At 41.8% G+C, this 17,240-nt stretch overlaps 1 protein-coding gene, 1 long non-coding RNA gene and 1 pseudogene across 6 annotated transcripts in view; all 3 read right to left on the bottom strand.

The window, feature by feature from the left end:
* Nucleotides 1-718: 718 nt before the first annotated feature.
* LOC131423742 (uncharacterized) lies at nt 719-7,197 on the bottom strand. Its single transcript, XR_009225691.1, has 3 exons — nt 6,493-7,197; nt 1,872-1,967; nt 719-1,106 (listed from the first exon to the last, which is right to left on the bottom strand). It is a non-coding gene; the product is annotated as an uncharacterized LOC131423742 (long non-coding RNA).
* Nucleotides 3,018-6,486, bottom strand: LOC124084839 (N-acetyltransferase family 8 member 7-like; annotated as a pseudogene).
* Nucleotides 7,198-14,197: 7,000 nt separating the features above from the next.
* Nucleotides 14,198-17,240, bottom strand: part of Alms1 (ALMS1 centrosome and basal body associated protein) — a 218,155-nt gene continuing 215,112 nt past the window's right edge. For 3 of the 5 annotated variants that reach the window (XM_046432182.2, XM_046432183.2, XM_046432180.2), the window contains 2 exons: nt 15,505-15,604; nt 14,198-14,568 (listed from right to left, as the gene is read on the bottom strand). In XM_046432182.2, coding sequence (XP_046288138.1) covers nt 14,524-14,568; nt 15,505-15,604 — 145 coding nt within the window. In that variant the 3' untranslated portion in view covers nt 14,198-14,523. Of the gene's footprint in view, nt 14,569-15,504; nt 15,794-16,515; nt 16,541-17,240 lie in introns of those variants that run through there. The other 2 variants (XM_046432181.2, XM_058575123.1) reach the window with 2 other exon arrangements.

A 17,240-nucleotide genomic window follows, 5' to 3' on the forward strand; every position in this document is an offset into this window, starting at 1 on the left:
CCATCATAGTTTAAGATCTAAACCAGATGGTGATATGGCAAGAAGAAGGAAGGGGCCTAAGAAAGGGATCTCAGTACTCATGGACTGAATATGTGGTCAGGAGTAAAAGGAGGGACAGAAGTGACTGTGGTCACAAGCTCCAGGTCTGTGAATATAGCTGTGGCCTCCCAGGAAGTCAGAGCAACTTTATGGAGATTAAGGTCTAATTTGGTTCATATTAAATTGGAAAATTATATTTTCTTCTGGAAACCAATAGAACCAAGTGACACACATTACCTCACTTATTTCAGTATTCACTGAGAAGTTAGGGATCCTAAAATTATAACGTGTTCTCCAGTTTCCTCTTTTTTTCCCATCACTCATCATCACCACAAGCCACCTCTTCCTCCTGCCTATCCTATAATAAGCACACTCAGAAACAGTGCAGAGTGGGGCTCATGCTCTCTGGGGTCTTATCATCTTTATAAATCCACTAATGTATACTTTATATCACTCAGTGCCCAACCCTGAATTTCAAGGCACCCCTCTCTATAACCAATGCTCACACATGAGTCATCTCCACAACTCCTTAGTGCAGAGTGATCTTCCATCTCCTTTTTAAATTATTATTCTTTATTTTTTTAACCTTTATTTTATTATTTATTTTTATGTGGTGATAAGGATCAAACCCAGGGCCTCGCACGTGCTTAGTGAGTATTCTACCGCTGAGCCACAACCCCAGCCCTGTGATCTTCCATCTCTAGCACAATGTTTATACCTTTTGGCTCAGTGTTTCCCCCTTTCTATTGGGGTGCCAGTATCTTTGCAGCATATGTTCTTTCATCTTTATCACTTCAAAGGTTCCTAGTGGTCATACATCTCTATTGGAGTGCTTATGTCTTTGGGCTAATAATAGTTCATTCTCTCTGTCGGAATTCCAGTAATCTTGGATCACAGTGATCCTGTATCTTGATGTAGTTGTAGTTACCCTGGGCTCCCAGTGGTCCTTCATCTCCATTAAGTGCTGGTATTCCTGGGCTCCCAGGGGTGTTCCATCCATACTGGAGTGCACACACACTTGAGAACACAGAGGGCCTCCCTCCTATGGGCATTGGTACTGTTGTGGTCTGATTTAATCAATACGAGTTATAGGTTATAGGTTATAGAATAGAAAATATAGATTAATGAAATAGTAAGTATAGTCATAGTGACTCCATCTTTATGGGTTCCCACGTGAAACTATTGTATGAGCTATTTTTATTGATTTAAAAAATGACAGCAGAATGTTTTTTATTGATTTTTTAAAAATAAATGACAGTGGAATATGTATGAGCTATTTTTAAAATGATAAAAAAATTGTTCTTCTGCACTATGTGCACCTACAATGTAAAGTCCCCAGGATGTGTTTGTCTGTATTTGCTCTGCTAACTGCATTCTCAGCCCCTGTAGTCTGATTGCTTGTAATTTGCAAAATTCCAGAGGATGTGGTTTTCTTCTTTAAATATTTGGAGCACAAACAGCCCGGCATGCTTCTTTCAGAGAGCCAATTGGACCCTGTCAGAAGCATCCCTGGCCAGGAAAAGATAGGTTAAATAAAATTCTTTGATTTGTTTCAAATTTGGACTTAGTGTGTTTTTTGAGTGGTCACCCCATAACACTACCCTTTAGCACCCAGGGGTCCTCTATGTCTATTGGAGTTCCAGTTTCCTGGGATCACACCTGGTCCTCAGTCTCCATTAGGGTTCTGGTGTCCTTAGGACAGGAACCCTTTAAAGATAACCCCAGCCCCTTCTGGTCAAGGCACATAACTAGTCCCCAGAAAATGTGAGTAAATTTGAAACTGACTATGTGAGATCTACTGACATTGGCAGTACTGGGGCATAATTCCTCACCTTTCAGTTGTTGGCAAATGAGGATGTCTACAGACTCAATTACAGCTGGAGAGCATTCTACATCCAACTGCAGCAAGTCTTGGAAGGATGCTGACCCTGCAACCAGAGTAGAAAAAAAGCCACAAGGTCAAACCCACCTTCAGGTCACCCTGTCTTTATTCTGGTCTTGCCAATTTCAGGAGCCATTCCATCACCTCTATTTCTCTTAAGCCAAGTGTAGGTAACTTTTTCACACTTGCAACATAAAAGTCCTATCAAGTTCAATATCCTACCAAAGTTCTTATGTATTTAGATGTCTCCACCATGAGGGTGTCCTGAGTCCCACCAGGTATGTCAGCCATACATCCAACATTTAATTTAAAAAAATGAGTCATTCCTGACAGGGAGGGCCTAAAAAATGCAGATAGTGGTTCCATAACTTGGCTATTGTGAGTTGTGCTGCTATACACATTGAAATATCTACATCCCTATAGTATACTGATTCTAGTTCTTTTGGACAAATTCCATGGATAAAGAATATATATACAATGGAATTTTACACAACCAAAAAGAAGAATGAAATTATGGCATTTGCTGGTGAGTGGAAGGATCTAGAGAACATCAGGCTAAGTGAAATAAGCCACAATAAAAAAATCAAAGATAGAATATTTTCTTGCACATGCAGAAGCTAGAGAAAAAATAAGGAAATAAAAATGGTAGGGGAGCCTATGAAAATAGGAAGGAAATTAGTGGACTAGGGAAAGGAGATTGAGGGCAAGGAAGGAGGGACGAGAAAACTGCAGAATGAAATTAACCAAATTATGCTATGTACATATATGAACATACCACAGTAAATTCCACCTTTATGTATATCTATAAAGCACCAATTTAAAAAATTTTTAAAAATAAATAATAATAGAGCAGAGAAGGTGAAACAGAGGGAGGGAGGAGGGGAAGAAAAGTAGAAGTACTAGGAGTTGAAACAGAGCAAACTATATTCTGTGCAGGTATGAATATGTCAAAATTATCTCCTTTATTATATATAACTATAAGGCAACAGTAAAATTTTTAAAAGCATACAATGTTTCTGATAATCTGGCATATAATAAATGCTCAGCTATCAGTTGTTAAATGAGTCAGGATTAAGTCTCTGTGTGTGTGTGTGTAGACATTTCATATATGACAAAGTTGTATTTTCTACTTAAAGTAGAAAAACTTTAGATTGTGGAATAAAACTTTACATAAATGGCAAAAAAATGCGGATGCTACCCAGAAGTCTGGGAAGTATGAAAAGCCTGAACATAAATCAAGTTTTGGGGATGTCACAAAAACCACTGAGCACTTGGGGAGACAAAGGACAGGGACAGACCACAGCCTCTTGCCCTTCTCCTTGACTTGTTCTGACTGGTTAATATTATACAGACTTTCATTAGGAGCATTAATCTGCACCCTGAAAACCTTTGCTCCCCTCTTGGGGTTAACTTCTGCTTAACATTCAAGATAATATTTAAATGTACTGAGAACAATGTAACAAAACCCATGGACTCACCATCCAGAAGTGATGTTAAGTTAACCTTGAGCTCTGCTCTAAGATCCTGAATTTCAGCAGCCTCCACCAAGGCCTGGGTTCCAGCTACAGGGGCCCCAGCTTGTTTTCCTATAGCAGAACCTATAGGCAAGTTCTAATCTTTCAAAATCTTCCCTCTTCTAGTATCCTTGGAGATGCTCTTGCCACAATTCTAACCCTCATTTCTGACTCCTTCCTTGTATTCATCCCCATGTGAATGATTCCAATTCTTGCCATTTCTATCCCAAAATGCACCTCCAGGTGGTTCAGGTCTCACCATCTTGATCACCTTTCTCTGGTTCTAGTCACCATTATGTCCCCTGGGCTCCTGGTCGACCAGTTGACTCCTTTGTGAACACTGACCAAGGTCCATCTTTCAAGTCATGCAGACTATGGGACGCAGGGTAGTGGGCAAACAATGCCTTTGAGCAAATTAGAATCAAAGCCTTTTCTTTTGGTCTTGCCTTGACAAATGGCACAGGCTCCACAAGGTGCCTGGGTTCTAGCTACAGGGCCCCAGCTTCTGTTTTCCTATAGCAGAACCAGGCTTCTTGCCTTGACAAATGACACGGGCTCCATTTTACTTATACTAACCCTCCTAGTCCAGGTGATCTTGTAGTAAACAACCTGCCACCTATACCTGGGGCCTGTATCTCACTCTATTTCTGCAATTACCTCTTAGGGTATCTGCTTCTACTCCTGTCTCCTCAGATCCATTCTCCATGTGCAGTCACAGTGACGCATGTATACACACACACACACACACACACACACACACACACCCTTGTCTCTCCCCCAAATCCCTGATCATGTTCATTCTCAGTTAAAAACATGTATCTATGGTCTCCTGTACTCTGGGAATAGGGTCCATGCTGCAGGCCCTGTTTGGCCAGATCCCAGTCAACTTTACCTACTCCCTCTCTCCTTCTGAGGCCATTTCCTAAAAGTTTTGCCTTTGTCCTGCCTCAGGGTTGACAGCTGCCTCTCTACCCTCTGAAAATCTTCTCCCTTTGCCTGCAGAAGTCAATAACTCTTTGGTTGTAGTTCAAGATTCCTCCCTGGGAAGCCTCATTATCTTCTCTCCCAGCAGCCCATGAATCTGCCTCTACCTCCTGGCCCTTGTCACAACTGTGATGGTATCCACCTGTCTCCCAGATACCCAATATTCCTAAGAAGCTCCTTTGATGTAAGACCTCATCTGAGCCACATCTCTGCTCATCCTGAATGCCCATTGGCCCCTGGCTCATAATAAGCCTGAGTGAAATACTTCAAACCAATGCTGGATTCTGTGTCATTTTGCTCAGAAAGTCATGGGAGGAGAAAGCTATATTTTTTACTTGTCTGTGAGGTTAGGGCCCATGGCAGGTTGAGTTCAGTTTTGGAAGCATCCATGAGAAGTAATTTTGTGCTTTTGTTTTGCATTTGTCTATCTTGGATACATCCTCAGCTAAAATACATAAGAAGTGTGTTGGTGTTGGCCCTGAACAACCCACGCCAGGAGCCTGTCAGCACTGCTGGCTGCTGAAAAGGATACCTGTGGCCCAGGAGGTGCAACAACAGCTTAGCTGAGTGAAGGAGAGGAGGTTAGTGTGGAGACTGCCATGGATAGATTTTTCTTAGACCAGTAGAGTTGGGCAGGGAGAAGCCTGACTGTGATATACCTTGTTGTTGAACTAGGAACCTGGACTTTGGCTTGTGACAAGAGTGCAGGGTGAATAGCACAGGCCCCCTTCCTGAGCACAAGGGAGGCGGTACCTTAAATGAATCATAGGAGTATTCCTTAGCCTTGAAATCCTAGTGAAGAAGGATTGGCCTGTCTTTTGGAAGCCCATCCATTGGTACAGAGCCAGGGCAGCATACTGCAGCATACGGTGCTAAGAACAACTTCACTGTAGCCCTGGACCTCTGCAAACTGGAGGACTGTCCTGACCAGGGCTTTCCCTATCCCCTTACCTCGGTGCTCCAAGGCCATAGAGAGGTGATATAGCTGCAACTTCTTCTTCTGCAAGCGGGGATTCTTAACTGGCAGAGCCCCTACTATGCCCACCACCTGGCCCCCAGACTCAGCTACCCAGAAGCAGGATCCACATGCACTCATGTAGGAGTTGGTGATGTCAGCCAGGTCTGTGCACAAACACATGATCATATACTTCCTCCAGGTGTATATAGCCAGGAGCCACAGGAAAGCCAGGAGGATAAAGCTGGTCATGACCATAAGGAGCCAGTGAGCAGAAATAGGGTGAAGGGCACTCTAAATAAGAACAAGAGGATTCGGGGCTGCATCAGCATGTAGCAGAAGGTGGTGGGGATATGTTCAGTCATCCCACTGGAGAACAGGGCCAGGACCCTTTTGTGATCACTCTCTTGGTATTTGCGGATGTGATAAGGAGCCATGGGGAGACTTTTATGTTGAAAATTCAAGGTCCAGGAGAGACAGCTACACCTGCATGCATACCTTCAGAGCAGCCCTGGAAAAAGAATTGTGAAGGACCCACAGTTTCCAGAATCCCAGGAACCATGAAGACCCTGCTCAAGGGTATGTCTTTCTATTGTCACATTTGAGGGAAGCAGGTTACCACCAATATGAGGAATAGGGTCAGAATTATGTAATTAAATCATGATTCTTCCCCTTTCTGGTTGTAAGTCCTTAGGCATGTTTCTTAACTTTTCTGAGCCCATGTGTCTTCATCTACTATACAGAGTAAAACCTGCCTTCTGGGGTTGTTTTGAGGTTTAATAGAATAATTTATATGAAGCATTAATATATACATCCCTTCCCTCCCTCAATACCCTATCATGAACACTCTGAAGATCTGTTGTATTGGCATGGCACCTGGGGCAGTTAGACCCCTTGTCACATCCTTTGGTCCCTTTCCAGGGTCATAAACTACAGAAATCCTGTATTCCCAAACAGAAGTTTTAGCAAAGGCTCCTTCCCCTGATTATAAAAGTTTATATTCCTGAAATAACAAAAGGGTCAAGGACCAAAAACGTTCCAGTCTTGAGAGCCCTAGGAAGGTCCTAAGACTTTAGGCCTACAAGGAGACTCCCGCCCTTGCACCTGCGTCCACTTACCTGCTACCAGAGAACTGAGAATTTCCAGGGTGGCCTCAGCAGTTAGCCACTGATTGACATCAGGGGGAACGTTGAAGGCCTGCCCTACTTTTGGGGAACAGACCTGGGTTACACCTCATTTAGCTGGCTCTGGAAGTTTGGTAATCATAAACCTTAGAGTTAAGGTGAACCTACTGGGAGAAGAGGAAAGTTTGGTTCAGAAGAAACTATCTTAGGGATTGTCAGAATTTCTGTACAAGAGAAAGGAGGAATCAAGTTGTTTGGGACAGGCTGTCTACTTTTTCTAGGTCTGAGGAAAGAACTAGGTGCAGATAAAGGCAGAGGTCTAAGTCTTGGAAGACATCAGAAAGAGGAAAATGGATTTGTAGATCCATTCTTGTGCAACCTATGAATGTAATACAACTGAACGTGCACTCTAAAATGGTTAGTTGTATGTTGTGCATTTTTTTACCACTTTTTTTTTTTAAGGAAGAAGATTGGGCTAGGGTTGTGACTCAGCGGCAGAGCACTCGCCTAGCACATGCAAGGCCCTGGGTTCTATCCTTAGCACCACATAAAAATAAATAAATAAAGGTATTGTGTCCACCTACAACTAAAAAATAAATATTAAAATAAGGAAGAAGGTCAAGAGTAGGAACATTAAAAGTACTCAGGCTGGCAGACTCTTCCTGCATGTGCTATGTCCTCAAATGTGCACACCTATGTGTCCAGGCAAGTACATGTGTCAGGGGAACAAAAACTAAAATGAAAAAATAACTCTTGTTTAACTAACTAGTAAAGTATTATATAAAAGGAAACCTTAATGTCTTTACATTTTTACTATATTCAATATAAAATCCTTTCCTTCAAATTGAATAAATTACTTATTAGCTAAAGAAAAGAGAATGGAAGTTTGGAACCAGCATTCTAGATACTGAAGGGCCAAGTCACTTGTATATCAGTCATGATCTGATTGAGTCTACTGTAGTAAAAAAACAAACCCTGACATTTCAGTTATAAACAACAAAAGCTCATTGCTAGTACACATCTGAGTTCATTGTGTTGAATGGTAGAGTTGGGGGAGATACCAGGAGCTCTGCTCCATTCAGGCTGAGGTGCCTGTGCTTCATTTGTCTAGTGTTGTGAGCCACCCAAAGGCCATGTGTGTGAGCTATGCACATTTGAGTATATGAGGGGATTGGTCTGGCATTGTGTGCTGATTGGGCTATGCGACACATGTGTGCCTTTCCTCTTGCTCTGCCTGTGATCCCACACAGTACCTGAGATGGGTGTGACTTGCCAAGATGTCAATCAATCTGCTGACCACAAGATATCACCAAGCAAGACTCCACCTTTTGAAACTCTATCCCTTGCCTTATTTTGGTGGAACATTCTAGCAAATGTCTTTTCCCCAATAAATAGGGGTCGGGGGGTTCGGGTACACTTTCTTGTTTTTTCCAGCGCTGCCCCAGCTTGGACTGACAGGGGTCACAGAACAGTCCCGCCCTTGAAACTCGTGTTCATGTGTTGTGTGGTTTCTCCGCTGTTTTCTTAGTTATTGCTGCACCCAGCTCCTTTAAATCCAGCTCATCTTGTCAGCCCAGCAAACAGGCGACAGTCTAGCTGGTAATGTTTCATTAAAAATAACACACACACACACACACACACAATGACAAACCTTAACTTTGCTTATGAGCCTGTGGGCCAGCAGGTTCTGCAGGGAGTGGCTGGGTTGAATTCTGGGTCTCAAGTTGCCTTTTCAAATATCCTGGGTTGGCTGAAGTGCCAGTTTCACTGGATTTCATCCTGTTCCAGCTCAGGCAGGGTTCAAAATCATTGCAGAGCAGCCAAAGCAAAGCAGAAAAGAGCAAAGGCTTTTCCACCACTCCTGCAGTTATTGCATGTAGCAACATACAAGATTCAGGAGAGAAATGAAGCTGGGTCTATAGTAGAGGAGCTGCAGAGTCACAGAACAAAGAATGAAGCCCTCTGAGAACTGAGGCAGCAACTTGCTCCACCTGCTCTAGTCCCTGGTCCCTGCAGAAGGAAAGAAGGTGGGAGGAGATGGAATGGGGAATGTTTTCATGGGGAGATCTGGAATGGTATGATCCTCAGGATACTGGCTGAACACAATTACATGGGCCAGCATATCTGAGGAGAGGTCAGGCAGGGAGTATTCCTGTTTGTCCAAGAAGAAACATAGCATTGGTGAACATTCCTCATCTGCCAGTGTGTTCCACACTCGGAACACAGCCTGGTCCTGGTCTCTGGCCCCAAATGCTCAGGGACTTCAGATTTTCATAGGTGCTTTAGTCTGACCACGTGTTCCTATAAGCCTACATCTTTTCTGGGTGATGAAAATATTCTGGTATTTGACATAGCTGGAGTTTACAAGACATTGTGAATGTTATCAAATGTCACATACTCACATGTTTTAAAATGGTTAATGTCTTAAAATAATTTGAAAGTTTAAAGATATAGAAAACTCATAAATAGGATACAGGTTAGAGAGAGCAAAGTAGTTGAGGGAGTCTTATTGGGAGAGTTTCTGCTATACAGTCTGCTCTTGCCAAGTCACAAGCATGAGCAGGAGGTGTCATCTTGAACCCCAAGCCTTGATAGCAGAGGCTTTGAAGGCACTTCTTGGCCCACTTGACACCATGTCCTCTTCTACCATGGAGCTAGACCACTGATATTTGACACTTGCCTTAGGAACACAGAAGTCACCATCTATACCCATAGGATTGGAACTTTGGCATGGTCAGATGTTTTTGCCCGTGTGTGTGTGTGTGTGTGTGTGTGTGTGCTGGGGGTGAGGAAAGTGGTAAGAGAATGGAGAGTCTGCTTTTGCAAACTGGGGTTGTGGGCAATACGTAGTCTACACATGAACTTCAGGGATTCCAGAGAATGACAAAATGTAGATTTGCAATTTGTACAGGAACCTCTTTGTGTGAGTGTAGGGTAGATTCATGGGTTTCTAGAAAGTAGTAAGGAGGAAGGGCATGGTCCAAGTGACTTGGCCCTTCAGTATCTAGAATGCCGATTCCAAACTTCCATTCTCTTTTCTTTAGCTAATAAGTAATTTATTCAATTTGAAGGAAAGGATTGTATATTGAATATAGTAAAAATGCAAAGACATTAAGGTTTCCTTTTATATAATACTTTACTAGTTAGTTAAACAAGAGTTATTTTTTCATTTTAGTTTTTGTTCCCGACACATGTACTTGCCTGGACACATAGGTGTGCACATTTGAGGACATAGCACATGCAGGAAGAGTCTGCCAGCCTGAGTACTTTTAATGTTCCTACTCTTGACCTTCTTCCTTATTTTAATATTTATTTTTTAGTTGTAGGTGGACACAATACCTTTATTTATTTATTTTTATGTGGTGCTAAGGATAGAACCCAGGGCCTTGCATGTGCTAGGTGAGTGCTCTGCTGCTGAGTCACAACCCTAGCCCAATCTTCTTCCTTTAAAAAAAAAGTGGTAAAAAAATGCATAACATACAACTAACCATTTTAGAGTGCACGTTCAGTTGTATTACATTCATAATGTTGTATAAATATCATCATAGTCTATTTTTCATTATCCCAAACAGAAACTATGCCCATTAGGCAGTAATTCCCCATCTCCTCATCCTCCAGTCCTTGGTAACCTCTGTTCTGCTTTCTGTCTCTATGAATTTGCCTGGCCTAGGTATCACAAGTATGTGGAACCATTTAATGTGTCCTTTTAGTCTGGCTTCTCTCATTTAGCATGTTTTTGAAGTTCATGTCATAGTATCAGAATTTCCTTCATTTTTTAAGGGCTAAATATTATTCCATTGTATTTATCCATTCTTCTTTGATGGGATGCTGTGATTGTTTCCACTGTTTGATAAGAATTCATTTACTTTTTAAAAAGGAAAATATTATTGTTAAATCCAGGAAAAAGAAAATACTTTAGAGACTGAATTTTAAATTGGGGAGTCACTGGGAGGAGGGTTTATGAGTTACTTTTTGCATTTATTACAAACCAGTTGGTTATCTTGTGAATAAAATCAATGTGAAAGTGTCCAGATTTGCATATTGTGGACAACTAATTTAAAATGTGCTCATATGGGGATTGTTATAAGAAGTCTATTTTAGGAACAACTGTGAAGGAAATACAGGCATGTGACCAGGTGGCCAACTGGAGTTTTAAAATTATCCTCGCTGACTGGAACAAATGGTGAGGTGAACAGTCTACTTTACATTAGAGGAATCAAACAGGATAACTTCTGTCTCAACCCCTGCTGTGAGGGAACACAGCAGAGAGATTCTCTCTAGATGAATCAAGAGCCACAGATTTAATAATCCTTTCCAGGCATCATCAATTCTTCCCCTTGGATTGACTAGATGCTGCTTCCAGGTGCAACCAGGGATTTGGGGGTATCTTTTCTCCCCAAGACCGATAAATTTGGATAGATGCAAAATTTTTATCAAAAGACAGACAGTAAAAAGACAAGGCTCAAAATAGGAAAAGATAATTATAATGATGTAGGACAGATGACGCTGGACACCCAAGGAATTTTCAGGAAGCAAGTTGTTGAGGCTGGCCTTGCAATCCTCCTGCCTCAACCTCCACAGTAACTGTGATTAAAGGCATGTGTCACGGTACCCACTTCCTATAAGTACTTATCTGCCCTTCTTTATTGGGCTTGTGTGGCTTCTTGACTGTTTAGTTGGTTGTGGTCTGTGTGTTGCCTAATTGCTCCAGAAGTAGAGAACAAATCAGCACAGTTCTCACTCTCCAGCTTCCCAATAGGATTAGATTGCCATTTGGGCAACACCAGTATTTGTGTTTATTTTAAGCTAAGTTACACAGTAAAACTATAATTACTTATCCTTTCCTGCAAGTTTTTGCCTTGTATCCTATTCCTTAAAATTGACAATGATCTTTTTATTGTACTCAGTTTTTTATTCATTTGTAACTTATTCAACCTCAAACTCTATCTAAATGTCTCTCATTAACATTCAGATGCCTCAAACAATTTATCAATTAAACCTCCCTGGTGTTTTCCAGAACCTCTGGCCTCTAATTGGACTGATCACCCTCTCTGCATGGTTCCACACATTCTTTCTTTTCCTTCTTCTTCTTTTTTTTTTTTTTTTTTGGCTTCAACCTAGGGATGTTTTACCACTGAACTACTCCCCAGCTCTTTATTTTATTTTATTTTATTTTTGAGACTGGTCTTACTAAGTAGTTTAGGGCCTCGCTAAGTTGCTGAGGCTGGCCTGAAACTTGCAATCCTTCTGCCTTAGCCTCCCAAATTGCTGGTATTTTATATATATATATATATATAATTTTTTTTTTTTTTGTGGACTAAACATTGTGCTCAGGTTCAACATAGAAAATAAAACAGTCACAATTGCTGCCTCCCAGGAGCTTACTATTTAATGGGAAATTCATGAAGAAAACAAAAATAAAAACAACAAAAACCCTCAACAAACTCCATAGCTATGAGTTTCCTATTCCTAGCTATTTTCTGGGCTCTGGAGTTGGTGCCTGTCAGGAGATGGCACTGGTGTGTGTGTCTCTGAAGTGTGAAAGGGCTGCTTCCCAATTTCTTGCCTGACCAACCTCACAACCTCCCATAGTGGGAATACTTTGAAGTACCTTCCACCTTGTCTCAGTTGGCCCTTGTCTCATGAAACAAAGCTGAGTATTTTTCAGTCTAGCTCCATCTGCCTCATAGTTGAGATTCTGTGTGGGGAACAATGGTGAGGCTGGATAATACTATGATGAGACTAGGTCAGAAACTGCAAGAATATGTAAATTTAGCCATACCTCCTTTGGAACATGTTGGAACTTTGGACCCCAAGCTCCATGCAGAAGTCTAGAAAATTGGGTTGAACTGTGAAGATAGCTCTGTTTCTCTAAGTCCAGAGTGGAGTCTTAATCTCATCACCACAACCAAAGTAAAGCTACCACCATCAGAGGAAACATGCCCAAGAACAGAGAGAAATGCACACACATACACACACACATCTGCATGCACAGAGGTTTTACCCTAATGCCCAAGAAGGGATGGCTTAGGCTTCTAAGTATTTATGGGCCAGCCTTGGCTCTCTGAAAGGTAGGAAGGAACAGACAGGCTAGGGATGTTCAAACTAAGAAAATTAGGATTCCATATCTATGAATCTTGTATCTCTAATCCCCATAAACTATGGTCAAGTCAGATTTAGAAAATGATCTCCCTGTGAGCGGGTGGTAGAATTTCCTTAGATGAGTATCTCCACCTTGAGGAGCTGCAAAAGCTGTGGTGATAAGCCCAGAGTGCCCCCTAGAGGCTATAAGTGGTATTTTACTTCCCTGTGTGCAAACTCCCAATTCCAAGAGATTTAGTGAAAAATCAGGAAAGTGGAAGGCTTCAGAGCCAGTAAAACTAAAACTAAAATTGTAAGTTAAAATTACCCAACTCCCAAACAGGTACAGATGTAAACCATGTTAACAGTTCAGCTTGGCTTAACTAACTGGCCAGGACATCATTTTGAATACACAAAACACATGGGAGTTATAGTTAAAACACTCTGCCTCTGTCATAAAGGTCCTCACCCCAAACTGTATATGCTGGTGGTTACTGGAAGTCTCTGCTCTGAGTGGAAACAAGCTGCCCTCAGGAGAGTTGCTGAGTAGGCTGGAGTCCAACCTCCAAGAGGAGAGAGGGTGGTTGACTCTCAAGTTCAGTGTAAACCAGGTCTAGGAAGAAGCTGCTCAAATGTGAATCCCACCATAACTCAGGACCCGGGTAGTGTTCAGCCTTGGCCCGGGCTTCTGATACTCTTGTAAGAACAAAAAACAAGGGAGAGGCTCAAGGTCCTGCCAGACCTGGGCACACTTTCATGGAAAGGTCCTAGTGTAGAGGCTAGGTGTGGTGGCTTCTGGAGGGGGAAAAGTAGCCTGATGGCTGCTGAAAGGGGTTTAAAGACACTAACCTTCTTATTTTATAGGCTGCCCAAAGTAGATAATTACCTTGCCCAGCAAAAAAGGAAACACATTCTTTGTTCTGCCTCTTCTTCTTGGCTTCCTCTGGAGTTCAAGCAGGAGCCTAGGTGGCATAATCTGAAAGCACTGCATTGTGCCGGGGTGCAGCATCTGCTCTTTGATATGGCCCCTAGGAAGCCTGCTGCGGAGGCCACTGGCCCTGAGTGCCCTAATGCTGGGGGTTTGTTGAACTTACAGTGAGGTTGCTCAGCACCCTTCTCCTTCAACCTTGGAACTTAGTTGTAAGTTACCATAAGGGGAAATTTCTGCTACACTTTGTCAGGCACTGGGTTAAGTGCTTTATATATATTATCTTTTTATCAATTCATCTTTTTCATACTTACTGTCTAAGTTACAAATATTGGTTTCATGTGTAGTGAAGAATAAGGCTTCAATCCTGCAAACAAGAGGATGAGTGGAGGAAAACCTGCCAAAGGTGGTTGGTGGCCTTTCTTCCCAGCCTCTAAAGCCAACCACTAGGGCAGGTAGAAGGAGGCTGAGAGGAATCTCAGTGTGCCCAGTGTGTCCCCTAACCAGACACCTCCATAAAGCCCATCAAAGAGCTCTTACCATGCCTCTTACCACCCCATGTCTTGTTTCTAAAAAGACACAACACATTTCATTCTAATAGCCCATTTCCCTCCATTGATTAGACATGTCAGGCTGACACTGCCCAGTTCCCTGCTCCTCTCCAGACGGGAAAGAAATGACCCGCTGCTGTTTGCTTTACTATAAATCAATCAAAGTTATTTATTTTCTAAAAGTATAAAAACACATATAAAAAGGGATTCACTCTTGGCTAAAATTTAAGAGATAGTGTCATTATAATGTACAGCTCTGTGGACAAGGCATCTATGGAGAAAGGATTGCTCCCAAACCATCTGTCATTCTAACTGCTACTCTGCCCCAGTCTTGAGAAGTTACTATTTCTAAGTTACACACGAACAAAGTATAAGCTTTATTAAACCAGACCCATAAAAGCAAGGATTATACTTCTTCAGGTTCCTAAGATATAATTCCAAGGCTCAGAGGAAAATAATCTTATGTCAGTCCCAGGGAACTTTTCTCCCCAAGAGTCGATTCGTCACTTTCTGTGGAAGAAAAGAAAGGCAGAAAAGAAGTCAGGTACTCTTATCATAAGAGGCAGTGGCCACTCCTCACCTGAGCCACGTTGCTGAAGAGATCACGGGGTTCTACCCAAATCTTGTTTACATTACTCAACCATATAAACTATGGCAATTGGACAAAAATACTTCCTGAAGCATTTAGGAAAGATGATCCTAGACTAACCACCCAGTTAGTTCACAGTACACAGTGACAGCAAGGGACCCAGTTCTGCAATACTAACACACTAGCCAAGCTCTGCAGTACCAGGGGCCTTCCCTCTGAGGCAGGCAGTCAGGCTCTGGGGCATGCTCCAGAGACTGTTCAGCCCCACATCAGTTTGGTATGAATTGGTCTTTTGGTTTCTGATTTTCAGAGTCCTATGAGGTGTAGTGAGGGAGCTGGGAGGGAAACAAGGACAGTGAAGTACATGGCATTTCAGGAGCTAACTGGTGGCAAGACCCCTTCCCTGGGAGGTTCTTGGACTTGCAGCACCACTGACTGCACTGGGGCTATGGCCTCTGACCACCCCACACTGACATCTCTTAGGCTACATTAAGACATGTTCCAGTGTATTAAGATAGTTCTAGAGGTATAAAATCACCACTTGGGACTTGGACAATTCTGATGTTTTGGACATTTCCAACATAATATCTAAATTGCATCCTATATATGAAATTTGGTTTCATTCCAAAAGCACGGAAAACGTGCTACACAACTTAGGCTGGAGAGCTAAACCTGATATGAAACCTAATCACAGGTGCCATATGTCTGAAATTTCAGCATTGGAACAGTACACTCCACTTCTCAAATGTGGTTAATTCTGACTGAATGCCCACACAGCTCAGACTATTTCTCTCCATTTCTCTCTCCCTAGAGAAGCCTGATGATTCCACTCTAGTTGGAGTATTGACTCAACTGACCGTTTTATATAGCTGAGCTCGCAGCCGATAGGACTTATATTCCAATTTCCTCTTCTCCTCTTCTTTCTTTTTCTGTACTTCTGGGAGTTGCTGGTAAATCCTTAGAAATGGTACCAGTAGAAACACAGAAAGCACTGAGGTTACCAGGACAGAGGTACATGATCTCTTACTGCACCTCCCTAAGTTCCACTGCCCTCCAGACATTCAGTCCCTCAGAAAGGCCCAGCCCCTGTTGCACACCCAGCTTCCTGTTAGACACTTGATATAGAGACCCTTGAGTGCTCACAATCTGGAAGAGATGGATAAAAATATGATAAAAAATTCCTAATAGTGGTTATATCTGAGAAAAGTGTAGGATAAAAGGGGAGACAGTGAATTTTTGATTTCCATTTTACATGCAAAAATGTTTCAATATAAGATAATAAACAGGTATTACTATTGTATTTTTAAATACAAGGAAAATAATGGAAGAGGAAAAAACTATAATATTTGTACCTACAAAATGCTACAGAGTTATAGGAGAAAAAGAAATTGATTTAATGGAATCTGGGCAGGGAAGAATTCAGAGAGGAGATTTTAGATGGATCTTGAAGAATAATTAGGAGCAGAAAGAGAGGAGGAGAAGGGAGGAAGGGTGCCCATGTCAGGAGAAGTAAGTACTGATAAGAATGGAGTCAGGGCTGCATAAAGAGCAGGGCAGAGGAATAGGTGGGAAGCAAATGGCACAAGGGTGAGGTGGGCTGTGGAGGATCTTGTAGTCATATTAAAAATTAGGTTCTATCCTGTGTGGGATTAGGTGCCACTGATTTGCAATTGGAAGGAATACAGTCAAATGTATATTTCAAAATACACTGGAAAAAATCTAAATGTCCAACAAAAGAACAGATAAACAGAAAATGAAAGATAATAGAATAATATTACAAAGCATAAAACAGATGTTTTAAAGAATTTTTAGTGACATGGGAAAATGTTCACAACATAATGTTGAATAAGCTAGAATAGGACACATACCTGTGTATACAGTAGGATGGTCAACCTGGGAAAAAAGCATGCATTATACAGGTCTCTGCAAAACCTCTATTCCTGTCTCCAGAAACAGGAGAAGTGTTAATATGTTTAGAAGGAAGAACTCTTTATTTTACCCTACTTAAAAAAAAAATAGCTCTCAAATATTTCTATGAACTGAAAATAATAATAATAATAAACAAAGCAGAAGCTCTGTGGGAAATAGACCAGTGAAGGCACAATGAAAGAAACACAATGAAGAACACAATGGAAGAAACACTTCCAGATAAGAGTTCAGTTCTCTCTTCTCCGAATCTTTCTTCTCACTAGGACTTTTATACATCTTTATCACAGATGAGTGATGAGGAAAGATGATGAATAACATAAGCACCAGAGACGCAACCCCTTGAGGGGATGCAGCAGCAGGGGTACTGGATGGGGAGCCAGAAGCCTTCACTCTAACCCCAGCTCAAACCCCAACTTGCAGGTTATCTCCCGCTCTACCCATTGATCTCTATGATTCTCAGATGGTAGTGATTCACTTCCTTGAAAAGGGGCCACACAAGAAATAAAAGTGAAAAATGAAAATTTATCAGTTTAAAACTTGAGTCATATTTCTCCAGAAGATGGAGACTTAACCCCTCCTGTAAGTATATTTATGATAGAAAGAATCAAGGCCAGGTGTGGTGGTGCACACTTGTAATCTCAGTGACTCAGGAGGTCGAGGCAGG

The sequence above is a fragment of the Marmota monax genome, unplaced genomic scaffold (genome assembly GCF_021218885.2).
Source record: "Marmota monax isolate L192 unplaced genomic scaffold, Marmota_monax_Labrador192_F-V1.1 WCK01_AAM20220418_F8-fsc00106, whole genome shotgun sequence".
Classification (NCBI taxonomy): domain Eukaryota; kingdom Metazoa; phylum Chordata; class Mammalia; order Rodentia; family Sciuridae; genus Marmota; species Marmota monax.